General features: G+C 34.5%; 2 protein-coding genes and 1 long non-coding RNA gene across 8 annotated transcripts; 1 reads left to right on the top strand and 2 right to left on the bottom strand.

Annotated features, from left to right (window-relative positions):
• Positions 1-1,778: 1,778 nt before the first annotated feature.
• On the bottom strand, positions 1,779-11,368 carry LOC104895728 (protein DETOXIFICATION 16). 6 transcript variants are annotated; one of them, XM_010682304.4, is made up of 9 exons: positions 10,769-11,363; positions 9,928-10,238; positions 3,184-3,728; positions 2,990-3,076; positions 2,828-2,884; positions 2,489-2,727; positions 2,286-2,404; positions 2,123-2,209; positions 1,779-2,052 (listed from the first exon to the last, which is right to left on the bottom strand). In XM_010682304.4, the coding sequence occupies exons 2-9, from the start codon at positions 10,204-10,206 to the stop codon at positions 2,026-2,028; spliced, it is 1,440 nt and encodes a 479-aa protein (XP_010680606.2). In that variant the 5' UTR covers positions 10,207-10,238; positions 10,769-11,363; the 3' UTR covers positions 1,779-2,025. The 6 variants fall into 6 exon arrangements, with proteins under 6 accessions (XP_010680606.2, XP_057252058.1, XP_057252056.1 ...); XM_057396075.1 differs by lacking the exon at positions 10,769-11,363 and adding exons at positions 4,057-4,116; positions 4,594-4,651 and having other exon boundaries at positions 1,779-2,209; positions 9,928-10,068; XM_057396073.1 differs by having other exon boundaries at positions 1,779-2,209; positions 10,753-11,368.
• A 778-nt stretch (positions 11,369-12,146) lies between these two features.
• On the bottom strand, positions 12,147-17,157 carry LOC104895727 (WUSCHEL-related homeobox 8). Its single transcript, XM_010682303.4, has 3 exons — positions 16,671-17,157; positions 14,677-15,207; positions 12,147-12,638 (listed from the first exon to the last, which is right to left on the bottom strand). Exons 1-3 carry the CDS (start codon positions 16,924-16,926, stop codon positions 12,553-12,555), a joined length of 873 nt encoding a protein of 290 aa, XP_010680605.2. The 5' UTR covers positions 16,927-17,157; the 3' UTR covers positions 12,147-12,552.
• Positions 17,158-19,454: 2,297 nt separating this feature from the next.
• Positions 19,455-22,884, top strand: LOC125498390 (uncharacterized). Its single transcript, XR_007275381.2, has 3 exons — positions 19,455-19,662; positions 21,756-21,856; positions 22,829-22,884. It is a non-coding gene; the product is annotated as an uncharacterized LOC125498390 (long non-coding RNA).
• Positions 22,885-24,441: the final 1,557 nt, after the last annotated feature.

Below are 24,441 nucleotides of genomic sequence, written 5' to 3'. Positions count from 1 at the left end.
AAGATTTTTATTTGGGGGGGGGGGGGTGAGGTGTTTATGTTCCAGGTCCACGCTATTTTTTTTTTAGGATTTGAATCATGGGTTAACCAAGTATTGGATTTTATCGTGAAATTCTCATATCTTTTATTAGATTAGAGTTGGACAGCGGGATCCTTTTGATTTGGGAAACAATGTGATGGGACGGGACTTCTTGAAGTTTGGCAATGTTCCAAGATTTATTTGGAATAACGAAATGTTCTAGTTTTAGGCCGAGGTTGACTTTATCTAAAGGTCATTTAAGAATTTCAACAAGGGATTTGTGCGGAACCCAATTGTCTAACCAGAAATAAATGTTCTTTCCTTTCCCTATTTTTCATCTTATTTCCTTACAAATGATTTCCCTTTGCGCTAGAACTATTCTCGGGTAGAAGTATCATTTGGCTTTGAAGGACAGTAAATTTTTTTTTCGATTTTTGAGGTACTTTCCTATTTAGATTTTTAATCCAAAGATTACTTTTGCGATAAGGATTTTCTAACCTAGTTTTGCCATGAAGGCTTTATTTAGAGGAAGAGTCTTCCTAAAGCCTAGGCATCCATGAGATTTAGGGCGACAAATTTCATCCCAAGATATTAAGGGATGACATGTTTGTCTTGTCTTTTCACATTTGGTACATTATGTTCTTTTTATTTTTTGAGATAAAACTTTAACTTTAATATCTTCAGTTATGTACAAGAAAAAATGATACAAATTATATATAAAGTACATATTGAGAGAAATTAATCAAGATCTCGTATGGCTATATTTTTCCTTACGCATATAAAATTAAAGAAAGTAAAAAAAAATTATGTGAATAGTACCCACAATTGAAATGTAGCAAGTAAGGAAGTAGTATCAACTGTTGCTCGTTTGCTCCACAATGATGGGCATGAAGACTCAAGAGCGAAACATTATTCACCCATAAAATATTATGTGAGAGAAAGGATACTAACAACAAGGTTATACCAAGATTGTCAGTTTTAATTACAAGTTTCTTAAAGTTTAAGCATGCAAATTGCAAAATCAATAAGAAAAGGAAAAAAATAAATAACATTACCTCAAAATAACAAGTATAGATAGAAAAGGTTTATCATTACATGGGCTATCATAAAACCTTATTCTTCTTTCAGAAAAAATAAAATAAAAATAAAACCTTATCTTGACAATACTATGGCGAATTCCTGATCAACCTAGCAACATATATTGGCAAAAAAAGCGAACTAAATACATACATATTCAAAGTCCAGTATGCGTAAAGCAGGAGTTCTTTTAACAACCTCAAGTAGTTTCACATGAATCCCATACCCGATTCAGAATCATGAAGAATGTAAGCAAGGTCGATTAGGGATATAACTTGGACTAAGGGTCGTCATAAAGCATCCTTACAAATGATAAGAGAGAGGAAACTACTACAGGAGGTAAAGTAATATAACAGCATGAAAAAAAATATGCCCGTGGTTAGCTATAAAATCTGTTGCTTGATTCGCCATTGAGACAAAGTGGAATGGAGAAAGAGAAGCACCAACTCTTGGCTTCATTTTGCGAATAAGGCCTTCGAAGGCAAGCTGGTAAAGCTCCACATTACACTTCTTTTGGCTCCAAACCGTAGTATCAGAGGCCATTCGCACATCAGGTGAAGGCATTTCTTTTGAGCCAGGTTATTATGTGTGACTATTGGATCCTCCTCCTCAGGTGTTGTTTATAACCATTGTCCAATTCATGTCCAGGAACTCTCTGTCTTCCAGTATAACCAACAATGACATTTGATTCTAAAATATATTTCATCATATAAACCAAATAGTTGAGAACTACACAAAAATTACTCCATGTCTCCGTGTATCATGTTGATGTTACTCTATCTCTAAGCTTGCTTAAGCTAATCTTCAAGTTGCAATGAATGTTTGAAATGTAGCATAAAGCTAAAACAATTGAGATGAAAATGAACTATTATCTTGCTATCTTTGTGTGTGACGAAACCATTATCTTCAAGCTTCCATGAATCAGAGACTCTAAACTCTAGCCAACGCCCTACTTCCCTGCAAGTGACAACGAAATCAGCAAAGCTAGAGTTTATATCTAGCAAAAAGAGGCAAAAATATTTCTTACTTCTTTATCCCAATCTGTAAATAGATTTACAGTGACAAGCACTATAACTTGGACAAGCAGCCCACATATGATTCCCATCCAAAGTCCCTGCATTTTTAGAATATTGAAAAGATCAAAATCAGTTACGGAGCTGATTCAAGAGTGAGTTCGAAAGTTATGTTACCGCGCCTCCCATATGTAATACGAAAGCAAAGAGTACAGCGCAAGGAAGTGCCACAAAATAATAAGCTCCAAGATTTATGATTGAACACATGTTTTGCCATCCACAGCCTCTCGCAGCTCCTATTAGTATATTTCCCACAATTTAGAACGAAGTAATACAAAACACGAAGAAGGATCGGGGGGTGTTCATATTAATAAGAATACCTGAAAGTACACACTGAAATCCATCTAAGAAATCAGAAAGTGCAAGCAGAAACATCATCTTAGCCACATATCTGACTACTTCCTCGTCATTGCTATACAATCTTCCCCAAAGGAACCGTACTAAAATAGTTGCCGTTGCCACTACCAAGCCTTCTACAATTGACATGATAACCATGACAAAGAGGGCTAAGCGAGCTGCTCTAGGACGGCCAGCTCCCAATTCATTTGACACTCTTGTGCTGCAATTATAAGTATAACTTGCCTTATATCCTTGTTTCAAAGAAGTTGAGTTATTACAGCTAACTATGAAGAGAATGAATCAGTTCTGGAAATTGTTACCTGAGAGCACTACCAAGTCCAACTGACACCATATAAACCATCCAGCATGTATTAAGACTGCAAAAAGCGCAAGTGCTTCATTAACTTAGTTTCAACGCCTATTATTTACTTATGTTATGCAGAAACGAACTTCTACCAAAATACAAGACCTGAAGGCCAAACCTTATTGATAGCACGGATGTCTCGAGTTTTGGCTTTGCCAGAAGACCTGCTAGAAGAACAACCATTTCGAATGACCAGTACTCAAGGCTGCAACACAAACAAGGGATAATTTTTTTTCCAAAGTTCAATTGAATAGAATAACTTTAACATACAAGTAAATGGAAAAGGATACTATTTCAGAGCATAGAACATACCAAATCATAAACGCAGAAGGAACAGCAAGCTTAAGAAAATTCCACAGGTCATGAAATGCTTCTCGCGAGAAACCAGTCCAAGTTTTCATCCAAGCAGGAGAAAACTTAACATAAAATGCCAACAGGAAAAAATTAATCCAATACGCTATGTTGTTTGCCAAAGCAGCACCTATTATTCCAAGTTCAAATTTAAAGATAAGAACCCAACACACTAGAACATGTAGAATAGCCGTGACACCAGATGTCATCATCATCGGGAGCACAATATTTTGAGTTTGGAAAAATCTAGTGAGGCATTGAAGTAGGCCATAGCCAAAAAGGCTCGGGATCATCCATTGATTGAAAATTCCTGCACCCTTTGCTATCTCATGGTCTTGCCGACAGAAGATGAGAATATCCGTAGTGTAATACCAAATAAGTGACAGAGGAATGCTTGACACTAGAAGTATTATCATGGCTCTCTGCGTATAAAGCCCGAGCATGGAATACTTTTGAGCTCCATAGGATCCTCCACATAGTGTCTCCAGCGCACTACTCAAGCCCAGCTAATAAGAGTACATTTCAATATTAGCTAGCCATTGAGCTTCTGTAATCTATACATCTATCGACGGGAAGAAAAACAAGTAAATCAACCCACAAATAAAACCCAAGCGGTTTGTTTGCTAGGTGGTGCAAAATGGCGGTAAATAAAAATCATTTGCAACAAAAGTTCCTCACTCATCACCATTGTCACCATGGTCATGGGATTTCATCCTAGACACGTAAAATTTCTCTACAAATTCCTGTTTCCACTCTATATCACCTCTAAAGTGGTAGTGGATGGTAATAAGAAGTTCCGAAGAAAATCACAATTTGGGGGTGGACAAGCATTACCATGGACAGGCGCGGTCCAAACAATATAGAGGCCATGTGCCGACGTTAAAAAACGGGCCCCTATATAAAAAAAAAATCAAAGACATAATTAGTTAAGAAATTCGCCTATTTAACTCGAATAATTAGGTATCGACAAAAATTAATATGAAAATAAAACAAAGGTGAACTAGGCAAAGCATTATGGTTTTCGAAGTATATGAAAATAAAAAGCACAAGTAAACTAAGCATAATAATAATTTTTACCTATTATTTGTATTAGTACTTGGTGGAAAGGATAAAAGGAGAGCTAAAGAAAAGGGAGGATAAATATAAGGGAAAAGAAGAAAATAAAACATAAGCTTCCATCCAAAAAACAACAACATAAGCAGATCAGGGAGGAAAAAAAAGAAAATAGAAGACCAATGAAACTTTTGTCTTTCCTGTTTTTCTTTTTGTTGTTGCAGACATTCCATACCACAGACTGCGGCGGCCAGTACAGTGTACAGTAATAATAAAAGATAAAGCCAGGGGGGAAAAAGACGGTAGAAGGATTCTAACCTGCAACCACCGTTAGCACAATCTCTTTATCACGCGCACTCTACCACTGAGCCATTTCCTATTTCAAAGAGAAAGTTCTCGTTTACTGCATGTAACGTTTAAATATTTGGGGCCCCTTCAAAATGGAGGCCCTGTGTTTGGACCTGTTGTGGGTCCTATTTTGGACCTGTTCTGGGCCGGCCTGACCATGGACATTGACACGACACTTTTGACAAACAACTACATATGAATTTATTACTATAATAATCCTTTATTAACATCTACCAAACGGGACACTAAAATCTAGCATAACTGATATGGTACAACCAAACACACAAGGAAGTGAATGAACAATTTCGATAACTTACAAGTATAAATGACCATAGCAAGGATCAGAATACAGGAAAAGGCCATTACATGTTATTACATGAGTAAACTTAGGGTCGTCTTAAACATAGACGTCTTTAACACAATAAAAAAGAAACAATAAGAGTTCATCCAGCTTAATAAAGTTCATGGGTAGTTGGGTAAGTAACTATTAATGAAACCATCATATAATGCATCAAACCAAGGAAAGATACAATGCAGTTTCTTAACCAACTCGTGTAGATAGTAGAGCATTGTCTCATTGGTATGTGTTAAGGACTGGGGTCCATATCATATATGATGTCACTCATGTATGATGTCATGATGTGAAGTAATATATGCACTAAGTTAGTGCTCTCAGCAGTCAAGAAGAATACTAGGAAGATCAGCCTAGGAATTAGTAGCATAATAATGTTTTCTATTTTGTCTTATTGCTCCTAAAAAGCTGTCTGTGTACAGCTGGCTTTTAGCCGTTTTCTTGTTGCCTCTACGAAACTTCCTCCAATGAGGTTTTAGGATATATAGAGCAGCTAAACATTGTAAGTTTTTTCCAAGCGAGAATGAATGAATGAAAAGCTACTGAAAGTTAAGTGAAAATTAGCAATGCTACCTTCATGTTTGTTTTTATGGTATCAGAGCTTAGTTTCGAAAATCAACATCCTGCTCATTTTTATCAAAAATTAATTTTTGTTTAGTTAGTGACTAGTCCTAAGTGACTGTCTTCTTGTTCCAGGCTCAAAGTTTCCATCTTTTTTAATCTCAAAATAGCTAAAAAGAAGAAGATGACTACCATAGAGGTAACCAATCCTTTATACTTACACCCATCTGATGGGAAAAATTTCATGGTCATAGAAAAACTTCAAGGATCTGGAAACTACAGATCCTGGAAGAAATCCATGGAAATTGCTCTTGCTTCTAAAAGGAAGCTAGGATTTGTTATAGGATCAGAAAAGAAGAGTATTGATACGATAAAAGGTGAAGCATGGGAAACATGTAACAGCATGATAATTTGATGGATTTTAAGTTTAGTTCTTGAAATCAAAAAATCTATTATGTTTGTAAACAATGCAAGTGTTATGTGGAAACAACTTGAACAACGGTTCTCTCTTACAAATGAAACCAGAAAATACAAACGCAATAAAGAGTTGTATGAAACAAAGCAGCAAGAAAAAAACATCATTGAGTATTATACATCCATGAGATGTACATGGGAAGAACTTGAAGCTTTAAACAATCTCCCACCTCTCACTAGCATGATCACTGAAATTAATGCTTTTGTTCAAGCATTGAATCTTCACCAAGAAGAGCAAGTTTCTCAATGGCTTGGATGAGTCATATGCTCCCCAAAGGAGTCAAATCCTGATGATGACACCTTTGCCAAGTGTTAGAAGTGGCATGTAGCTAGAAGCTGATTTGTAATAGGATTTCCAACTAAGAATCCTAAACACAAGAATCAAAATGTCTCATCTCAGTACAAGGGAAAGGGAAGAGCAATATGAATCATAAATGGAACAAGTGGAAACTAGGTGGTGTAAAGGTGGCTGCAAATGTTCAAGGAAACCAAACTCACAATGACATTGTGTCAAGTAGTGCAACTACTAAAACTGCAACTTCTAAGGCTTCTCCCAAAACCTTCAAAAGGGTGTGATACAGATGAAAAGATGGATGTGAGTTACTCAGGTACAGTTTCTTGTTACTATGCTGATTCAATGAAAAATGGTGATTGGATTGTGGATTAAGGTGCATCAGATCACATGGTTGGTAGAATTGAGTTGCTTAGTAATGTCTGTGTAAGGGTAACTCTTTGATAAATCTTTCCACTGGAGAAACATTTAGAATCACACACACAGAGGAAATGTAATGCTTAAAAACAATCTTGAGCTAAAAAATATTTTGTGCATTCCATCATTCAAACATAATTTGTTGTCTGTGAACAAGTTATGCCAAGAAAGAAACTGCAAAGTTGTGTTCCATGATAGGTATTGCATCATCCAAGATCGCAATTCCCATGAAGTAATAGGTATTAGAAGGGCTCTGTGAAAGGAAAGGCAGCTATGAATGCAAATGGTTGTAAGCAAATTCCTAGCATTGTGAGAGGAGTCACAAAAATGAGTAGAGAAACTCTGTGACACCACAAGTTGGGACATGCTCCTCTAAAAAGAGTAGCAATGATAAAAGAAATCAAAGTAAAGCATGAGTGCAATGATATTTGTCTCACATGTCTGTTGGCTAAGTTCACCAAGCTTCCTTTCAATCAAAGTGAAGCAAGAGCTGATTGCTGAAGATCTCTTTGATCTGATTCACATTGATACATGGGGGCCATACAAGGTAAGCTTCAAGGAAAATTTTAAATATTTTCTCACTTTAGTAGATGATTACTCTAGAGTAACCTGGGTACACTTACTGAAATTAAAGTATGATGCATTTGATGCCATACAAACCTTTGTTCAGATGGCTAAGAATTGGTTTGGGAAGCAAGTGAAGGTGATAAGCTCTAATAATGCTCTAGAATTTGATGACAGCAAGTGAGTCTTTCTTTGAGAAACTGGGGATCATTCATCAAACCTCATGTCGTGACACTCCTCAGCAGAGTGGACAAGCTGAGAGAAAGCACATGAATATACTTGAGATGGCAAGAGCATTGAGGTTCAATTTTGGTCTACCTTTGCAATTTTGGGGTGACTGTGTGTTGGTAGTAACTCATATAGCCAATACATTGCCTAGTGTAATTCTGAAGAACAGGACACCTTATGAGATATTGTACAAGAAAGTCCCTGAATACAGTCACATGAAGTGCTTTGGATGCTTGGCTTTGCATATTTTCAAGTTCAAGGTGTGCCATGTATCTTTATTGGTTATCCCACTAGCCAGAAAGGTTACAGGCTACACAATCTTATGAATGGAACAACTTCTGTTTCCAGACATGTAAAGTTCTATGAAGAAATATATCCACAACACCTCTTTCACTCTAACTCTCCCCAAGGAGACATTGGACAAAATCAATATCAGTGGGTAGATGATGACAAAAATGAACCAAGAAGGTTGAGTGATAATGGTGATGAAGATGCAACTCATACTGAACCAAGAAGATCTATCAAGGAAGCTGCTAATCACTCACACTGGGTGGAGGCAATGAATGAAGAGCTAACAGCTCTTGAAGAAAACAAGACTTGGATCATCACTGAGCTACCACCAAGAAAGCAGACTATAGGCTACAAATGGTTATACACCACTAAGTATGACCCTCAGGGAAACATTACAAGATACAAGGCTAATAGTGTCGGGGGAATAAGCAGAAGGAAGGAATTGACTATGGTGAAACTTTTGCACTAGTAGCCAAGTTGACATAAGTGAGAGCTCTATTACAATTGCGGCTATACGAGGATGATTCACACATCAAATGGATGTGAAAAATGCTTTCCTACATGGGGAGCTAGAAGAAACAGTGTACATGAAGATGGTGGGTATCAAAGGGAAGGTTTCATATTCAACACAGAAGGTGAGGGGGAGTATATTAAGGCTTCACCATCTTCTACCAAGGTGTGTAAGTTGCTGAAGTCCCTAGCAGTGGTTTGCCAAGCTAAGCACAATTCTCAAGAAAAATGACTTTAATCAATCAAAAGCTGATTACTCTCTTTTCACTAAGCAAAATCAAAATGGATTTGTTGCAATATTTGCATATGTTGATGACCTAATTCTCACAGGTGACAATATGCAAGTTATTCAGGATGCCAAAGTCATGTTAAATCATGAATTCAAAATGAAATACCTAGGTGAGCTTAGGTACTTTCTTGGCATTGAAGTGGACAAAAGCTCTCACGGAATCTTTCTATCCCAAAAGAAATACATCAGTGATCTGTTGCATCAATATGACATGAAGAAGTGCAGAACTTTGAGACTTCTTATGCACTCTCATGTAAAACTTCTAAGTAGTGAGCTTTTTCCACATCCTGAAATATTTCAGAGGCTTGTAGGTATTGATTTACCTAACCCTCACCAAGCTAGATATTGCCTACATTGTCCATGTTCTGAGTCAGTTCATGCATTCACCTAACATGTGTGCATTTCCAAGTAGCAAAAAGGGTTCTAAGATATCTAGTTGGGTCTCCAGATCAAGGCATTTCTACTTGCATCACACTCAGCAGCCAAATTGCAAGCTTATTGTGATAGTGACTGGCTGGATGCCCCAATACCAGAAGTTCAACTTGAGGTTTTTGTCTTCTTCTTAGCAAGTCACCAATTACTTGGAAATCTAAGAAACAAACTGTAGTGGCAAGATCTACTGCTGAGGCTGAGTATAGATCTAAGGCCATGGCTGTGTGTGAAGTCTTATGGGTGAAACAACTATTGAAAGAGCTAATCAGACTGCTCTTGCCATAACAGCTAATCCAGTTCATCATAAAAAGACAAAACATGTCGAAATTGATTGTCATTTCATTACAGAACAAGTTGCTGTTGGGTCTATTTGTCCTACCTATGTCTCAAGCTCAAATCAAGTTGCAGATGTTCTCACCAAGGTACTCAGTATTGATCAACACCAATTGTTATTGTCCAAGATGGGAGTTCTATCTCCTACCTCACTCTCATCTTCACGGGGAGTGTTAAGGACTAGGGTCCATATCATATATGATGTCACTCATGTATGATGTCATGATGTGAAGTAATATATGCACTAAGTTAGTGCTCTCAGTAGTCAAGAAGAATACTAGGAAGATCAGCCTAGGAATCAGTAGCATAATGATGTTTTCTATTTTGTCTTATTGCTCCTAAAAAGTTGTCTGTGTACAGCTGGCTTTTAGCCGTTTTCTTGTTGCTTCTAGGAAGCTTCCTCCAATGAGGTTTTAGGATATATGGAGCAGCTAAACATTGTAAGTTTTTTCCAAGAGAGAATGAATGAATGAAAAGCTACTGAAATGAAGTGAAAATTAGCAATGCTACCTTCATGTTTGTTTTCAGTATGAAAATATGATTGTCGTAAAGTTAGCTTACCAAGACATAAAATCCGGTGACGGAAGCAAAAGAAGTAGCAAGAGAGGCACTCGAGAGAGGTAGCTCGCCGAGATGACCAACAAACATAACTGAAATAACTTGCACTAAGTACTGTAAAATGGTTACAGCAATTAGTGGTCCTGCCAAGCATATCTGCCTCTTTGCTTCATCGAGTACCTCGGCTTTACTGATGAATGTTTCTCTCACTTCATCTTCCATGCCTCTTTCCTCTCTTTGAATCAGTGGAGTATTATCACTTGATTCCAATTCTCCTTCCATTCTTTACTTCCTTTCTCCAATACAATACTCAACTATAAAACATACAAAATACTTCTATGAGACAAACAATCAAATTGTTTTATACAATTGTCTTAACAATGTAACTCCTTCACCTAAACTTAGCCAACAAGTGGTGTCTAGTTCATAACAGTTATGAAGATTTTGTCCATAACATATTTCTAATATGAATTTGTAAAATTATATATGTGCTGTATAACTAAAAGAAATTGTTGATACCCTGATTTTGATACACAACATTTGTGATTGCAGTTTCCATATACAACATTTATCACTCAAGAATCAAGATACCACATTTGTTGTTGAATGTACAACTGTACACAACCACAACATGTTCTGAACAAAAGGCGTTCATACCGGTTACAAATCAGACATGAAAGTGTGCCGAATTTTAAACCAGAATTATGCCAATTTCGTGCAATGTGTTTGAACTTAAAGCAGATGCAACTATTTGATGTAATGTACATGAATATACTACTATTTCCGTGTGAATTGAACGAAATTCATTTGCTTTTAAATTGCACGTACACTGTTTCAGAATTACCTTCGAATTTCGATTTTAACTTGTGCTCGAAATTTGCTTCCAATTTCCACGTAAGTGGTTCAAATAATTCCAATACAATATGCTTCAGAAAGTTGCTGAGAACAATTTCACACAAATTTCAGATTTTCCAATCAATTTTACACAGGGTTTGCTGGATATCAATTTACCTTGTTCAAATCAATTGCATGTTGGGTTTGCATTCGATTTGGCTTCGTTCAATTGCATGCTGGGTTCGAATTTCTTACAGAGTTTGGTTTTTTATTGGGTTTCAAATCAGAATAAGAATATAGCAAGTGGAAAAGGGAGGACTGAGTAAAGACCCAGAGAGTAATGGCCAATGGGATGTTGATTGTTGAGTGGTAGAAAAGCTACTTGACTACTTGAGTCTATGTTATCTAGCTTAGTTAGTTTAGGAAAGTAATATAGGGTGGTGAGTGGTGAATTTGCTGATCGAATCTCGTCAATGCCACTGCGCTTAAAATAATTTAAGAATTTCGTTTTTAAAGGATTTTAAGGTATCTTTTATATTAATTTAATCCTAATAATCACAAGGTATCCTCTTGATACTACATTATTCTTTTGGTAAAAAGATTTCTTCGTTCTCTATCTCTACCTTGATTGCTGGTTTCAAGGGGCTTCAACATCTCATATTAAAATGAGATTTGATTAAACCACAAATGATACAAGACTCCCAACTTGGTATATATATAATCAACCGGCTACTTATCTTTTTAAAACGAATATATATTTGATTAGATGAGCATGTATCTAACTATATGACTATATATCCTTTGAAATTACTATCTTTAAGTTAATTTTACAAATAAATAATCAAATTTCGATTGAGTGTAAATTGGTATTTCTTGTGAGTATATCTTAGGTGAAATTTTACGCATTGTCTAGATCAATATGAAATTTTTCAAGTGACTTCAATATTAGGATGATATGAGTATATGACTCTGAAAAACTTCAAATGAGTATAGAAAATAAATTTTCTATAATTTCACTGGTGCCCGCTCAAACTCAGATCTCAAGCTATTAAATTTGTGAACGACTTAGCTATGCTCTTTTTGTTAAGATAAGATGAAGAAGGATCGCTTGAGAAGGAATAAGAAGAATTCCTCAAATGAGTCACATAAGGTCTGACACGTAAACTTCAAAGATACGAGGTGGGAAGTGATGTCACTACTCCACCACCTCACGGCTCAACCTCCTCAACTATGCTCAACAAGCAAGCCATGCTTATTATTATTAGTGTTCTCCGGTTGTATACTGTACATTTTTTTATTATTAGTGTTCTCCGGTTGTAATCTGACCTGTGCGTAACAACACCAAAAGATGTAGAAACACGAGAATAATTAAACAGCACAGTAAGGAATGATTTATGAACAGACGATGTAAAACCATTGCAGAAAAACACCCCTCTCCAAGTCTGCAGCCAGTGGAAGGTAAATAATAACCAAAACAACGGTTAATGTCATGGCAATGATTCCTCCACTTTCGAAGAATCAAACTTCAAAGACAGAACATAAAAGTTAAAACCATTAAAACATCAACATTTTCACAGAAAACACACACAAGTTTGATTAGCTGTACTATTACCAGCTTTTGAAAAGCAACTGAACTATTAGGGGATTGCTCGAAAGATTCCGGGTTCTTTCTGGCGAGCATAACTGCTACCTAGCTCAGAAATCTCAGTGTGAGACCCGGCTTGGCTTTAAATAGCAGACATGGGTTTCTCATGTAAGAAGGACAATAAGATAATAGCAAACAATGCATAGAGGTCAGCCAGTCATGCTGTAGTCTTCATCTGGCTGGTATGCGTTATAGCTTCCGGGTACTTCCATCTTCCCGATCAAGTCATCTATTCCTGCATTTACACATGAGAACCCATTAAGGATGTTTTCAGTCACCAGTAAAATAGAAAAATTCCTGATGAGGTAAGAGTGTACAAAGTAACATACGACCATGAGTTTGTATAATATTCTTGCTACGTTCAAGAAGTTAGAACTCGGGAACAGAAGCACAAGGAAAAGAGGAGAAAGCAGATGGAAATCAATAAATGATTTTTGGTTTAGTCTCCGATAATCTTCAATCATTTTCAAGCCAAATACTGCTTCACTTATGTGTTCAGAAGACTGAAGGACTGGTAACTTTCTCCTTTCAGAGCATGTGTGTAAACATTTCCCAGTAACTGTTCTCATTTCTCATACATAATCTCCAGTCTCAACTCTGTTGCTAATGATCGAGACTAATACTCTACAAAAGCTGCTGTAAACGAGCTATTGACATATAAGATGTGTCCTAGTTATTTGGAACTTGGGAGGGAGTATTACCTAATACCCTAATGAAAATTTTAATAATGAAGAAACAATAAATAGTAGCAAAATTCGAAACAAGATGGTTCCAACAAACCAAGATATCAGTCCAGTGGATCAGTTAAAAGAAAACATGGAGAGTAATTAATTTTTATCTCACCCTTTCTGATAAAGGCTCATAGGCATTTGTTTCGATTTTCAGATGGACTTAAACACCAGATGAGAAATTAGAGCTTTGCACAAGAAACTCTAAACACCTTTGACTCTCCTTTTAGAAATAGTGACTTACTAGCCTTCAAATCCATTCATTTTACCACCTAAAACTTCTTTTTAAGATGAAAAGAACAGAGTCTAATAATTCAATTAAAACAGAATTACAGCTTTTGGAACAATTAGTCCACTGATGAAAGGTTTATAAAATCTGACATAAATTAAATCATGATTTTTCCCCCCTAAAATGAAGCAAATATCAAGAATATGAAACCAGAGTATAACAAGATAAAAACAAGAAGAAAGAACAAAGCTTTACTTCCTTCATGCTGTACGTAATGCTCAAATTTTCGAACTAAGAAAGAAGATCAAGTGAGCAGAGTTGAAGCAAAGTGAAAAAGGTGTGTAGAAGCTGATGTAACATGCCTCCCTGTGCGACTTATGGCATCAGGAGAAGAGGTTCATATTGTAAAGTTTTTTGATAATGCTCAATATCTGATCATTTCATCTCTTTGTTACACTTAAGTTTAGCTTTAGGTGTTGGTTTTGTGCTCACAATTACTGCAACTCGATAAACATGCTTTCTAATCCTTTCGTGCCTGGTTAATGTCTAATGATAGGCAGGAGGACATTGGAGAAATACTGAAGATGTAAAAATACCTTTCCAACAGAACTGCTTATTGCAATTCGCAGGTAAAGTTAGAGATGTTGTATAACCCCCCTCCCGCACATGAACCCTTTAACACTTTTCTTTCTAATGATTGTAGGTAATGCTGAACACACTTAAAGAACTCAGATACATGAAGGGCATAGAAACGTGGGCTGAGATCACTGCTAAATTGTTTGGCACAAAAAACTGACAAATTTTCCCAATATACTTCTATCAAATATCAACAGAAAGACAACATAATTGACCCATCACATCATCTTGACAGAAAAAAAAACAGAAATATACTTTAGCCAACATACAGATAATACATGCTCAATCACTCCTACATTTCTTGTTCTTAAAGTCATAAAGGAAGGAGCATACAGTGAATTATATAAAGGATCAGCAAGTGAGGAGATAGTTGAGTCAACATTTATACTTGGTAAGAATAATACACAATTCAGATCATACGCACAGGAAGATGATGTGCTTCATGCTCCTAGTTGCATGCTCTTTTCATTGTACCTTCATGTTCCATTGCCCTTGCATGTTATCTTAGCATAATGATCTTTATTTTAAGATTTACATGTTCTTTTAGTGATGCCTATATGTTCTTGTAATTTGAATAAAAAAGAACATGCAAGTGTAATGAGGAGAAAATACAACTAGGAGCGTCATGTTCCCAAGTGTAGGATCTAGGCGAAGAAGATAATGCTTATGTTACTACATACTTGGGTTCTGCAAGATGCTTTCATAGAAAGCTAGTTGGCTGAGACTTTGGGTAGATTTTGAACTGCCATCAGAAGCAAACACAGGATCCCTTTTACCACACTGAGAATCAATTGTGTGCATACTAGAGCTTATCTCCTGATTCTGGAGGCAAGGATCTTCAACCCTCATCATAGAGTTAGGCTGAGACTGGAAAGTCTCAGGCTTTGTCTTTTTGTCTTGGGGTGATTCTACATCTGTCTCTACTTCTGATTCACCATTTTGAGCATTATTGTTTAGCTGCTTTCTTTTTGATCTAGCACGCCTGTTTTGGAACCAATTATAGACATTTGTTTCAGAGATTTGCCCATGCTGAGACAATTCAGCAGTTATATCTTTGATCTTCTGTTTGCTTGGAGTTCCCGTGCCTTGATCAAAGATGCGCTCGAGGATCTGAAGCTGCACTGGTGTTGGAGTCCATCGTTGCCTAGCAGTAATTTTGTGCCCCACTGCTGTGATCAATGGATCACAGTAAAAGTTCCCTAGCCTAACTCCTGTATTAATGATAAGAGCAGAAATTAAGTATCACTAACAAGAGGCTTGACACACCAATCAGTAGACATCTGAAAGATTGAGGTCTTGACCCATAGGTCAAAGGTTTTGTGAACGATAGGTCACATGTTCAAATCTACCCTCCCCTTCTTTGTACTTTGTACTGCCTTCGTGGCTCATATGGATCCAAAAAAAAAAAAAAGGCTTGACACACCAATTAGTAGACATCGGAAAGAAATCAAGCCAAAAGAGACATAACAAGCATTATAAAGGTTGTTCATGAAGAATACAATGATGTAGAGACTAGCAACTTTAACAGATTCATTATGCTCAATTAAGTGAACTACCTCATTCTTGTATAGCTACTACGTTTGACATGAATTCTACATCGATTCGATAAGCATATCAAGTATCTTATACAAGTTTACTCCTGCTTTGATGAATAATACTGGATTAGCAGTTAGATATTTCAAAATTATCTTTACTTAATACTTAGTACACCATAAAGAACACAAAAGAGGTTGATACATAAGATGTGATGCAAAATTATTCTGAATCAATATACTTGAAATCTCTAATAATTGTGAAATTCCACACATGGACCCAGCTTTTCAAAGCTCAAGCAAATCACATTTAATGCACAAGAAGACCAAAACCCCTTAATAAATGATGATCCAATTTTGAGTAATGTGCCCATTCAATTCACAAAGTAGACACCTACCATTATTTCCAAATTATGCAGCAACATTATGAATAAAAGCTCTGAACAAGGAAAACATTCCAAGGATTTCCAAAAAAAGAAAAAGAAGTCATAACAATTCACACTCTCTTCTTTTTAAACTATTTGGCTTTACATATAAATGGAAGATGAAAATGAAAGATATATAGAATTTCAATTTGATCAATTTCTAGTCATCATAAACAAAGATCTAAGATGTTATGCTCCACAAAGCAGTTTAATTTGACTTATAGCCCTCAGTAGTCAGTACATAACATGATTATTACAAATTACAGCAAAAAAAAGTTTCAAACTTTAAGTTTGATCTTAGACTAAAGAACTCAGAAAAAATGAAAATTGGGCATAACCAAATTTATGAGATAAGCAAATTAAAAAATGCAAGAAAAGGGCACAGAAATTTAAGGAATTATGAAGACCATGTACATTTAAATAAATATATAAAGCAAACAATATAGATATAAATTGCAGTTGGAACAGAAATTCACAATGAACAAGACAAATAACAGGAAAAAAAAATTATAAAAAAACCCAAACTAAGGTTATTGAAACCCAATGAAATTAAAAACCCAGAAAAATAAAAGTCAAACACAGAAAATCTGAAATTGTCAGTAAAAGAGCAGGAAAATTAAAAGAAACCCAGTTCAATAAATGAAGTAAAAAGGCAAAATAAGATGATAAAAACCCAAGAATATAATTAAATAAAAAGAGGAGAGAGAAAAAAAAAACCAGCAAGATCTTGTTGTGCAGTAACGGCTTTATGCATCTCAACAAGTTGCTCACAAATGGTAGCATAAACCGCAATTTGTGTGCGAAGAATTTCAAGTTGTTCATCAGTCATCACTTTCACATACAAAACTCCATTGATCCCCAAATTATGACTCTCATTTCCACCAATTCCACCATTATTAATCATCCCATTTCCATTACAATTACCATTCTCATGGGTTTGTAATGGAGGTGGAATTTGCTGTGGATCCATCATTTTTTTCACTTAGAATTTTGCACAATTTTTTACAATTTTAGTACAAGTAAGAAGTAGGAGTAGTAGTAGGAGTTCAAATTGGGTAAAACTCGTTTTCTTAAGTTTGTCTCTCTTAAAAGAAAGACAAAGAGAGGTGGGAGAAAAAGAAGGATTAGTAGAATTGATTAAAGGGGTAATTAAAGGGGAAAAGATTTGGACTTTTGTTATACTAAGAACTGTTGCGACTTGCGAGTATAGAGAGTATTACTAGTTTACTACACTATATATAGTACTAGAAGAGGAATTAAGAGAGAAAGAGAGTGGATTGCGGGGGAGGAGAGAGACTATCGTGTTCGCATGTGCGAAACTTAGCACGACCCTCGAGGTCAGGGTGCAGCTTTTGTCCGTTTCACGAGAGATTTTGTTCTTCACTCTCTCATACACTGTACTAGACACTAGACATTGGACGTGGCATCATCATCACTCTTACAAGAAGGATCCTCCTATTCTTTCGCATATTTTTAGGCCGTGTTTTTTTGGACTGAACTAAACTTAATCGAGCTGAAGTAAAACTGTGAGATGTTAGTACTTAGATGAATTTAATTGAAATGAAATTGTGCTTCAAAAGAAAAAGGCATTAAAGTGTTTAGCGTGATCATTCGGGGTAAATGAGTTTATAAAAGGTTTCGATTCAATAGTGTCATTTATTTAATCTATCTTAAAAATAATAAAAACTCATATAATGGCTAACTAATTAACATGAGGTTTGGAAGTATAGATCTTGGTTACTTCACTTGATCTCGAGACTTAGCATTTTGATATATAGAGTTGGGAATAGTGTGTGTTTGGTGAGCAAACTTCTATGTGCGTGGCATCAAACTGAATTTGGTATGTGCCAATTAGAAAAAGTTGTGTTGTATGTCGCTTGTGTCAATCTTCAAAAAGCGAGGGGTTTATGTACTACCTGATCGGCGTGCTTTTGAATCGGGTTAAACTATTTCGGCTGATCATTCTTTAAAATGTAAGTAATTTCTATTCAGTAATTAATGCCTAGACTAATGTATCGAATATGATGCTTTTGCATGGCCCATCATTGTGCCACTTGTGTTAGTCAGGGCCATGATCATACATGTCGTGCCAGCCATTATATCGACCAATCTATGTCAGCTCTACCAGCAATTCTTATCTCTTATAATTAGTTAGCAAAATTTTCTAATCAATGAGATTTTTTCTATTTGAGATTTCAAATTATTCTACCATGAATTGTACTAGATACGAATGTGGCATGTTGGGAGGATACATTAAATTATCATAATAAGTGAATTAACAATTAACTTGAAGTATTAAATATAATTGCATCTTATTATCTAAACATGATTTGATTAGTCAAAACTACAACAAAATTACTCATTAGCTACATATGACCTAATTCGAAATAGCTACATGAATCACGTTTTATTTGAACAAAATTAACCTATTTTTTATCCCTACCATAAACAATAAACATAAAACATGGAGAGTAAGTTAAGCAAAATTTAGGTATGATCATGAGACTATGACACATGTATCATTAGACATGACAAACTATATTATGTTAAACAACAATAAGCACATTCAAGAATTTAACAAACAGATTAAAGAGGGAGAATTAAGTCAATTAACAGGGTATAAACTCTCTTATGGTGTCAAATTGTTGTAGTAGTCTCATTTCATAATTCTATTTTTCTAAAAGGGTTGTCTAAAGTCTTAACCGCTCGACTAAGTTATATTTAGTGTTCTTAGCTTATTATAAAGTATTATATTAATAAATGAAATTTTTTCTTACCCGAAGCATAGTCCGAATCTAATAACTAGTTAATAACCCTTAAATGAAGAACAAGGCTAGATTTTTAAGAAAGAGGCGTTGTTGCACATCGTAGCATTTTCTTCACCATAAGCCTGTAAGGCTGTAACTATAGACTAAGCACTAGTATTCTATCAAAAACAAGTAAACGGTCGCAACGTTGTATTTGAGGTCAAAATAGACAAAGAAAAAAGCTCCATATGTTCCAAGAAAGAAAGGGAAGTTTATGACCTCAAGCACCCATAATAATAGGGAAAAATCACAAAGTCTTTGAATCCCGTCATCCACTGATCCACAAATCCACAATCCAAGTTATCAATCCACTCTTACCTTCATAGTTCATAGTACTTACTCGTTCGTTTTGTTAATAGATTTTTTATTTGTTTTAACCACGATCTTTAAGACACATAGAAAGTTTATATTTTTTAATATACTCTTAGGTGAATCTTATAAGATTACGAGCTATATATTCTATTATATTGATGAAATTTATGATCAAAGTTTACAAAAATCACCTTTGAAAATAAGAAATAAAAAATCTATAAAAACCGGGTTCAATATTTCATTGTTTTATGATGTAATTGTTCTAATTTGACTCTTATATATCTTATATCTTATAGAAAAAGAGGATTGGGGTTTCGGCTGCCCAGGGGTAGGGGCATCGACCCAATTCTCAAAGAAATTACGTCCGTGCCATTGCTCTTAATGGAAAACAAAAAAAAATGACTTCGGGCTCCCGGTTTCGACACGTCAATTCTCTCTCCTCAACCTCTTAATTTTCTTTCATCAGTTTAACCAAAACAAACTTTCTTACTTTCTCTCTGTTCATCTTCATCGTCATTGTAATTTCCGCCACTATTATCATCTTCGTCGTCGCCGGAGATCGAGTCCAGTTCATTGATGCTGCTCACTTGGTCAGTTCTTATCATCTTCGTCGCCGCCGGAGATCGAGTCCAGTTCATTGATGCTGCTCTCTAGCAGACATTATGCATTTGAGATCCAGTGCTTACAACTTTATATTTTTGTTTGTCAGTTCGATCCATGTGAAGGACTATGGTGATGTTATGGTACTTGCCATATGTTGATGTATATATGCATCTATTTTGTATACATAATTGCAGCTTGTAGTTATATTTGATAACCTAACACATTAAGTGGATAAAAACAAATAAATTTTCAAAGCTTTTAACGATCCTACTGAATTGCTTATATAATAGTATAAATTGCTATTGCTGCAAGCTATCTCTTCATTTTTTCCTTTAGCTTAATTGTCTTTTTCTTCAGTCTTTTGGAGTGATAGTTACCTCAAGTGTTTGTTTTCCTTTTCTACCATGTTTGATGTCTGAGTATTTTCCTTGGTGTTTGCCAGGTTGGTGCAATTGTCCTGTATACATATGTATTCCAAATGCTAGCACCGCCTCCTCAAGGGACCTTTGATGTTGAAGGTGGACATGTTCCAATTAAAAGTCAACAGCATAATGGAAGTGCAACACCAGAACAAGTTCCTTTACTTTCTCAAGAACCAGGGATGGTGGTATCAAATGTATCAAACAAAGGAAAGGCAAGAGTCATTCTACTTCTCTTATAGCTCTATAAGTTATAGCTTGTCACAGAATACAGTGTTATCATACATTTAACATATGACTGTTTCTGTGCTGTGATATAGAATGGAATATTGAAGTGCCAGGTTCTTTATAATTATCAGAAACATCAATGGGGATTTCGAATATGACTTTACATGCCAGGAATTGAATTAGCAGGGGGGGCCTCTTGACTTTTATGGAAAATGCCATGATGAATAGAATACCAAAAATGAATTATTGAATCAACTAGGTCCTTTTGGCTACTGATTTCTCAATCTCGAGCCTTCAAAGTGTCTCCATGCTAAGAATGCTAGACTATTTCACCTATTTAATCTGTATCATGAGTCGTGGAGATTTGTCTATTCATCTCCAAACAACCTGAAGTGTGACCTCCAATGACTGATGGTGTGGTTATAAATGTCATTTTCTTTCTTTCCTTGGTATTGCACTTCTACTTACATGGAAATGCGTGCCTTTCCAGGAAGAGTTGTTCATAATTTCTATTACTAGGTAAGTTCTGAACAATATATTTGTTTTTTTTTAAAATTCACATATTAACATAACTCTAACTTCAATGAGATGATTTATAAATGGTCTTTAAGTAAATAAAACTTAATATTCAATGCCTAACATTTCAATAATCAATGCCGAATAAGACACTTTTGCATTCCACTTAAGGATTAATTAAGGTTTAATGTGTTCAGGAGGGAAAATCAATTTCTGTGGAGTCTGCTTTAGTAAGTTTTTGTAGAAGATTCTCAACTTCTCAATGATTTTGCTATGCACTCAGGTAAAGTAAAGCTCAAAATAGAAACTAAGAAGAACTTAGGCTAGGGATCATAATAATTTGTATTGATAATCTATGAGTAAAACTTACACAATCCTCATTCGTTAGAGAGGATGAAGGCTCTCCAAGAGTGTTTTTCGCACTACTCAAGTATCTGGATAATTTCTCCCTTCTCTTTTTCTCTTATATTATACTACTAAGATCACTCTACTACATTTCAACAAACTCTTTAGCTATTTACAATCACAATCTTTATTATTCAAACTAACTTCTGACATCAATAGCATCTTTAGAACAGCCCTCGAAATTTATTTGTTGAGCCCTTGGACCTCCTTTAGCATAAGAGGAGAGGATTTTTGGTTTTTTTTTATTGGCATTACCCCACAGCCAATTCCACCTTGTCATCAAGGTGGAAAGAGGGAAACTATTTGAATATGTGGCCTACTCAATCATGCATTTCCAAGCAATAATGACCGAGAACATATACAATAAAGAGCACATGAGAAGATTTAACATGGGACTCGAGTTGTGATTTCAAAAATTTATCGTAAAATTGTGTTCCTTTGGTGGGTTTTTGGTTTTTATCTTCCACATTTGATTCTGTGTAATTTATTGTCTTGATGTATATTGTTTGTAGGTTTTAAACAATATTGTATCGATAACTTGGGTAAGAGTATAGGAAACTTGAAAGTATACCTTTACAAAGTAAGAACGACTACCAAAAGTATTAACTTTGAGGTGAGTAGTTAAAATTTTTTCCTTTTGATATGCACGACCATGTAATATTAATTTGCACTACTATTGTGAATGTTTAAGAGTGAAAATTACGTGAAATAAATGAATTCTTGTTGCAATTATTGGAAGTTAAAATTGTGATTTCTTTATTTTGTTTTAATATTTACAGCTCAAAATTATTGACAATATTAGATTTGTCTTCTTAAGATTGTTAAGCAATATAAATACTTACCGAATCTTACCGAAATAAGATTCCTAGGGTTAAATTAATTATTGTTTGTAAGTTATATATGATGGTTATATTTTGTATCTTGATGGATGCATGAAATAGTGTCACAAATATGTAATACATAACACAAAATCACATGTTGTCTTGATGTGTATGATTTGACAACACTATGTACTTTTGGTGTTTTCATTAGTCACTTCTTAGTACTATTCCTTTTTTTGTCTTCTTCAAAATTTCACAAGTGTGATAGATCTATATCTTTGTTTTTTTCCCAAGTTTTGGAAATACAATCCAACGTAACATACATCTACTATGAGGTTTTCTTCCTTCTATCAATTAAATTTTGTTCCCAAAATTCACCGTAAGATATGATTTTTGTCTTTTTGCGTTAACTTATAATACATTAGATTTTGTTTTTACTCAAAGTTCTGTTGTTTGAATAGTGTTTTCATTAGTCACTTCTTAGTATTATTCCTTTTTTTGTCTTCCTCAAAATTCACAAGCACAATAGATTTATATCTTTGTTTTTCTCCTTAGTTTTGAGAATATAACCCACCATAACATACATCAACTAGAGGTTTTCTTTCTATTTCTTCAACCTATATTAAGCCATATTACTTGTTCTTATCCAAATATAAAATACGAACTACAAATTGTAGCCATCTAGCATCTTCAATCCATTGTTTAATATAGTTCGGTTGTTTATTTGTATACACTGATACGTGTATGAAATATATGATTTCCAGATTATTCACAAAGCGACGTGTATAGCGGAAGACTTCATTTAGCTGAATGAGTATCTATAATTATATCCAACTCATTTTTTTAGTCATTCAACTAAGTCCTTGATAGATGTTATTATCTTCATATGGCTTGAAGTTATCGTTACCCGATCCAGATGCAGCTGAAGATTCTTGTGGTTCAATAAAGTTATTAAAGATGTATGTGATTGTTTTTATACGGCCTACGTTATCGTTATTTTCTCTTGTTTGTATTGAAATATTGAACTCAAGATAATTTTATCTAACACTATGAGATAAGATTTAGCTACATTAAAGCAATTATATTTATTTCAAAAAATAATTTCAACAAATATTATTGTCTATATCAATAAAATTGCATTTGTTTTGATTTCATATGGATGGAGATGAAGATTGCAATCCATAAAGAAAGTTTCTTAAAAGTCACATAGTTGTTTTATACGGCTAACAAATATCATAAATTTGTCACCATTGCATGAGAATGTTAAACTAAAAATTATCTTCTCTGATATTTTGAGATAAGTAGAAATTAATTTTATAAATTAATATTTGTAAAGTTATTTTATTGTTCTCATTCTCTCCAACTCAAAATTACATTTGTTATCTATTTGAACTTTTTTTTTTACTTGCATGAACTTGCTTAATTAAGAATAATTTTTTCTTTATATAAAATGCCTCTTAATTACATTAACATAATAACATATACAACAATCACTTATTATATTAGTAAGTGTAAACAATAAATTATTATAATAACATTAAAAATAGTCAATATGATGAATTATTTTTCCATTTATTATTATATTATATATGCAATGTAGGATAAGATTAATATTACGTTCTTTTCTCTTTTTTTTTTTCTACTCTCTCATATTTATTAAACCTTTTTGTATTTTTCTGGTTGTAAGTTACAAAGCGGTGCTGAAACAAATTTCCATAGAATCTATCTATTAGATAAAAAAAAGTATATCATATGCAAATTTTGGCGCCATGTTAGTGAGTTTGTCTATAAATGTAAATATACGACTCAACCTAGATGGTATGCAACTTTTCAAACACTGAAAATAATATATATCCAACAAAAGAAAATACGGATGATCATTCATACGTAAACCACTTTAGTGTAGACATATAAAAAGAAGAAAGAAGACATAAGGTATAATTTTCATGCTATGTAAAATTTTTTTATGCTTTAATTTGTATCTATATTTTTTGTTCATTTGTATAATATTATGTGTCATATATATTTTATTTTGTAAATATCTCAGTTCATACCTTCAAATATGAATTAGAAATAAATAAGAAACACTATGTGTTGAAGTGATATAACATTATTTTTAAATATTTGTAAATATTTTCAAATAAAAATATGTCTTGCCGCTGGATATCTATCTGAAATGTCATTAAAAATTTAAGTCTTGTCATGGTGAACAACGTTAAAAGTAGCTACAAATGTCAAACAAGCCTCAAACAGCCAAAGTGATCACATAATCACTTAAAGTATTTGATTTTGAATGGCTTTCCTTCTTTCTGTAATTTGTTATAGTTTATTGATTTACAAATAACATATTGTAAAAAGATAGCTGCTATAGAATGTT

The sequence above is a fragment of the Beta vulgaris genome, chromosome 6 (genome assembly GCF_026745355.1).
Source record: "Beta vulgaris subsp. vulgaris cultivar EL10 chromosome 6, EL10.2, whole genome shotgun sequence".
Lineage (NCBI taxonomy): Eukaryota > Viridiplantae > Streptophyta > Magnoliopsida > Caryophyllales > Amaranthaceae > Beta > Beta vulgaris.
The sequence above is the reverse complement of the archived record's forward strand: the minus strand, read 5'-3'. Positions and strand labels throughout refer to the sequence as shown.

What these genes read in the sequence shown, in the direction of transcription:
- LOC104895728 (XM_057396073.1), bottom strand. Translation starts at nt 10,206, where the DNA reads ATGGAAGGAGAATTGGAATCAAGTGATAATACTCCACTGATTCAAAGA. An exon ending in CCTTCTGCGTTTATGATTTG is followed by an intron (nt 3,077 to 3,183) that starts GTATGTTCTATG and finishes TTTGTGTTGCAG; the next exon opens with CCTTGAGTACTGGTCATTCG. An exon ending in GGACTTGGTAGTGCTCTCAG is followed by an intron (nt 2,728 to 2,827) that starts GTAACAATTTCC and finishes TTATAATTGCAG; the next exon opens with CACAAGAGTGTCAAATGAAT.
- LOC104895727 (XM_010682303.4), bottom strand. Translation starts at nt 16,926, where the DNA reads ATGATGGATCCACAGCAAATTCCACCTCCATTACAAACCCATGAGAAT. An exon ending in TGCACAACAAGATCTTGCTG is followed by an intron (nt 15,208 to 16,670) that starts GTTTTTTTTTTC and finishes TCATTAATACAG; the next exon opens with GAGTTAGGCTAGGGAACTTT. An exon ending in AAGCATCTTGCAGAACCCAA is followed by an intron (nt 12,639 to 14,676) that starts GTATGTAGTAAC and finishes GTGTAAATGCAG; the next exon opens with GAATAGATGACTTGATCGGG.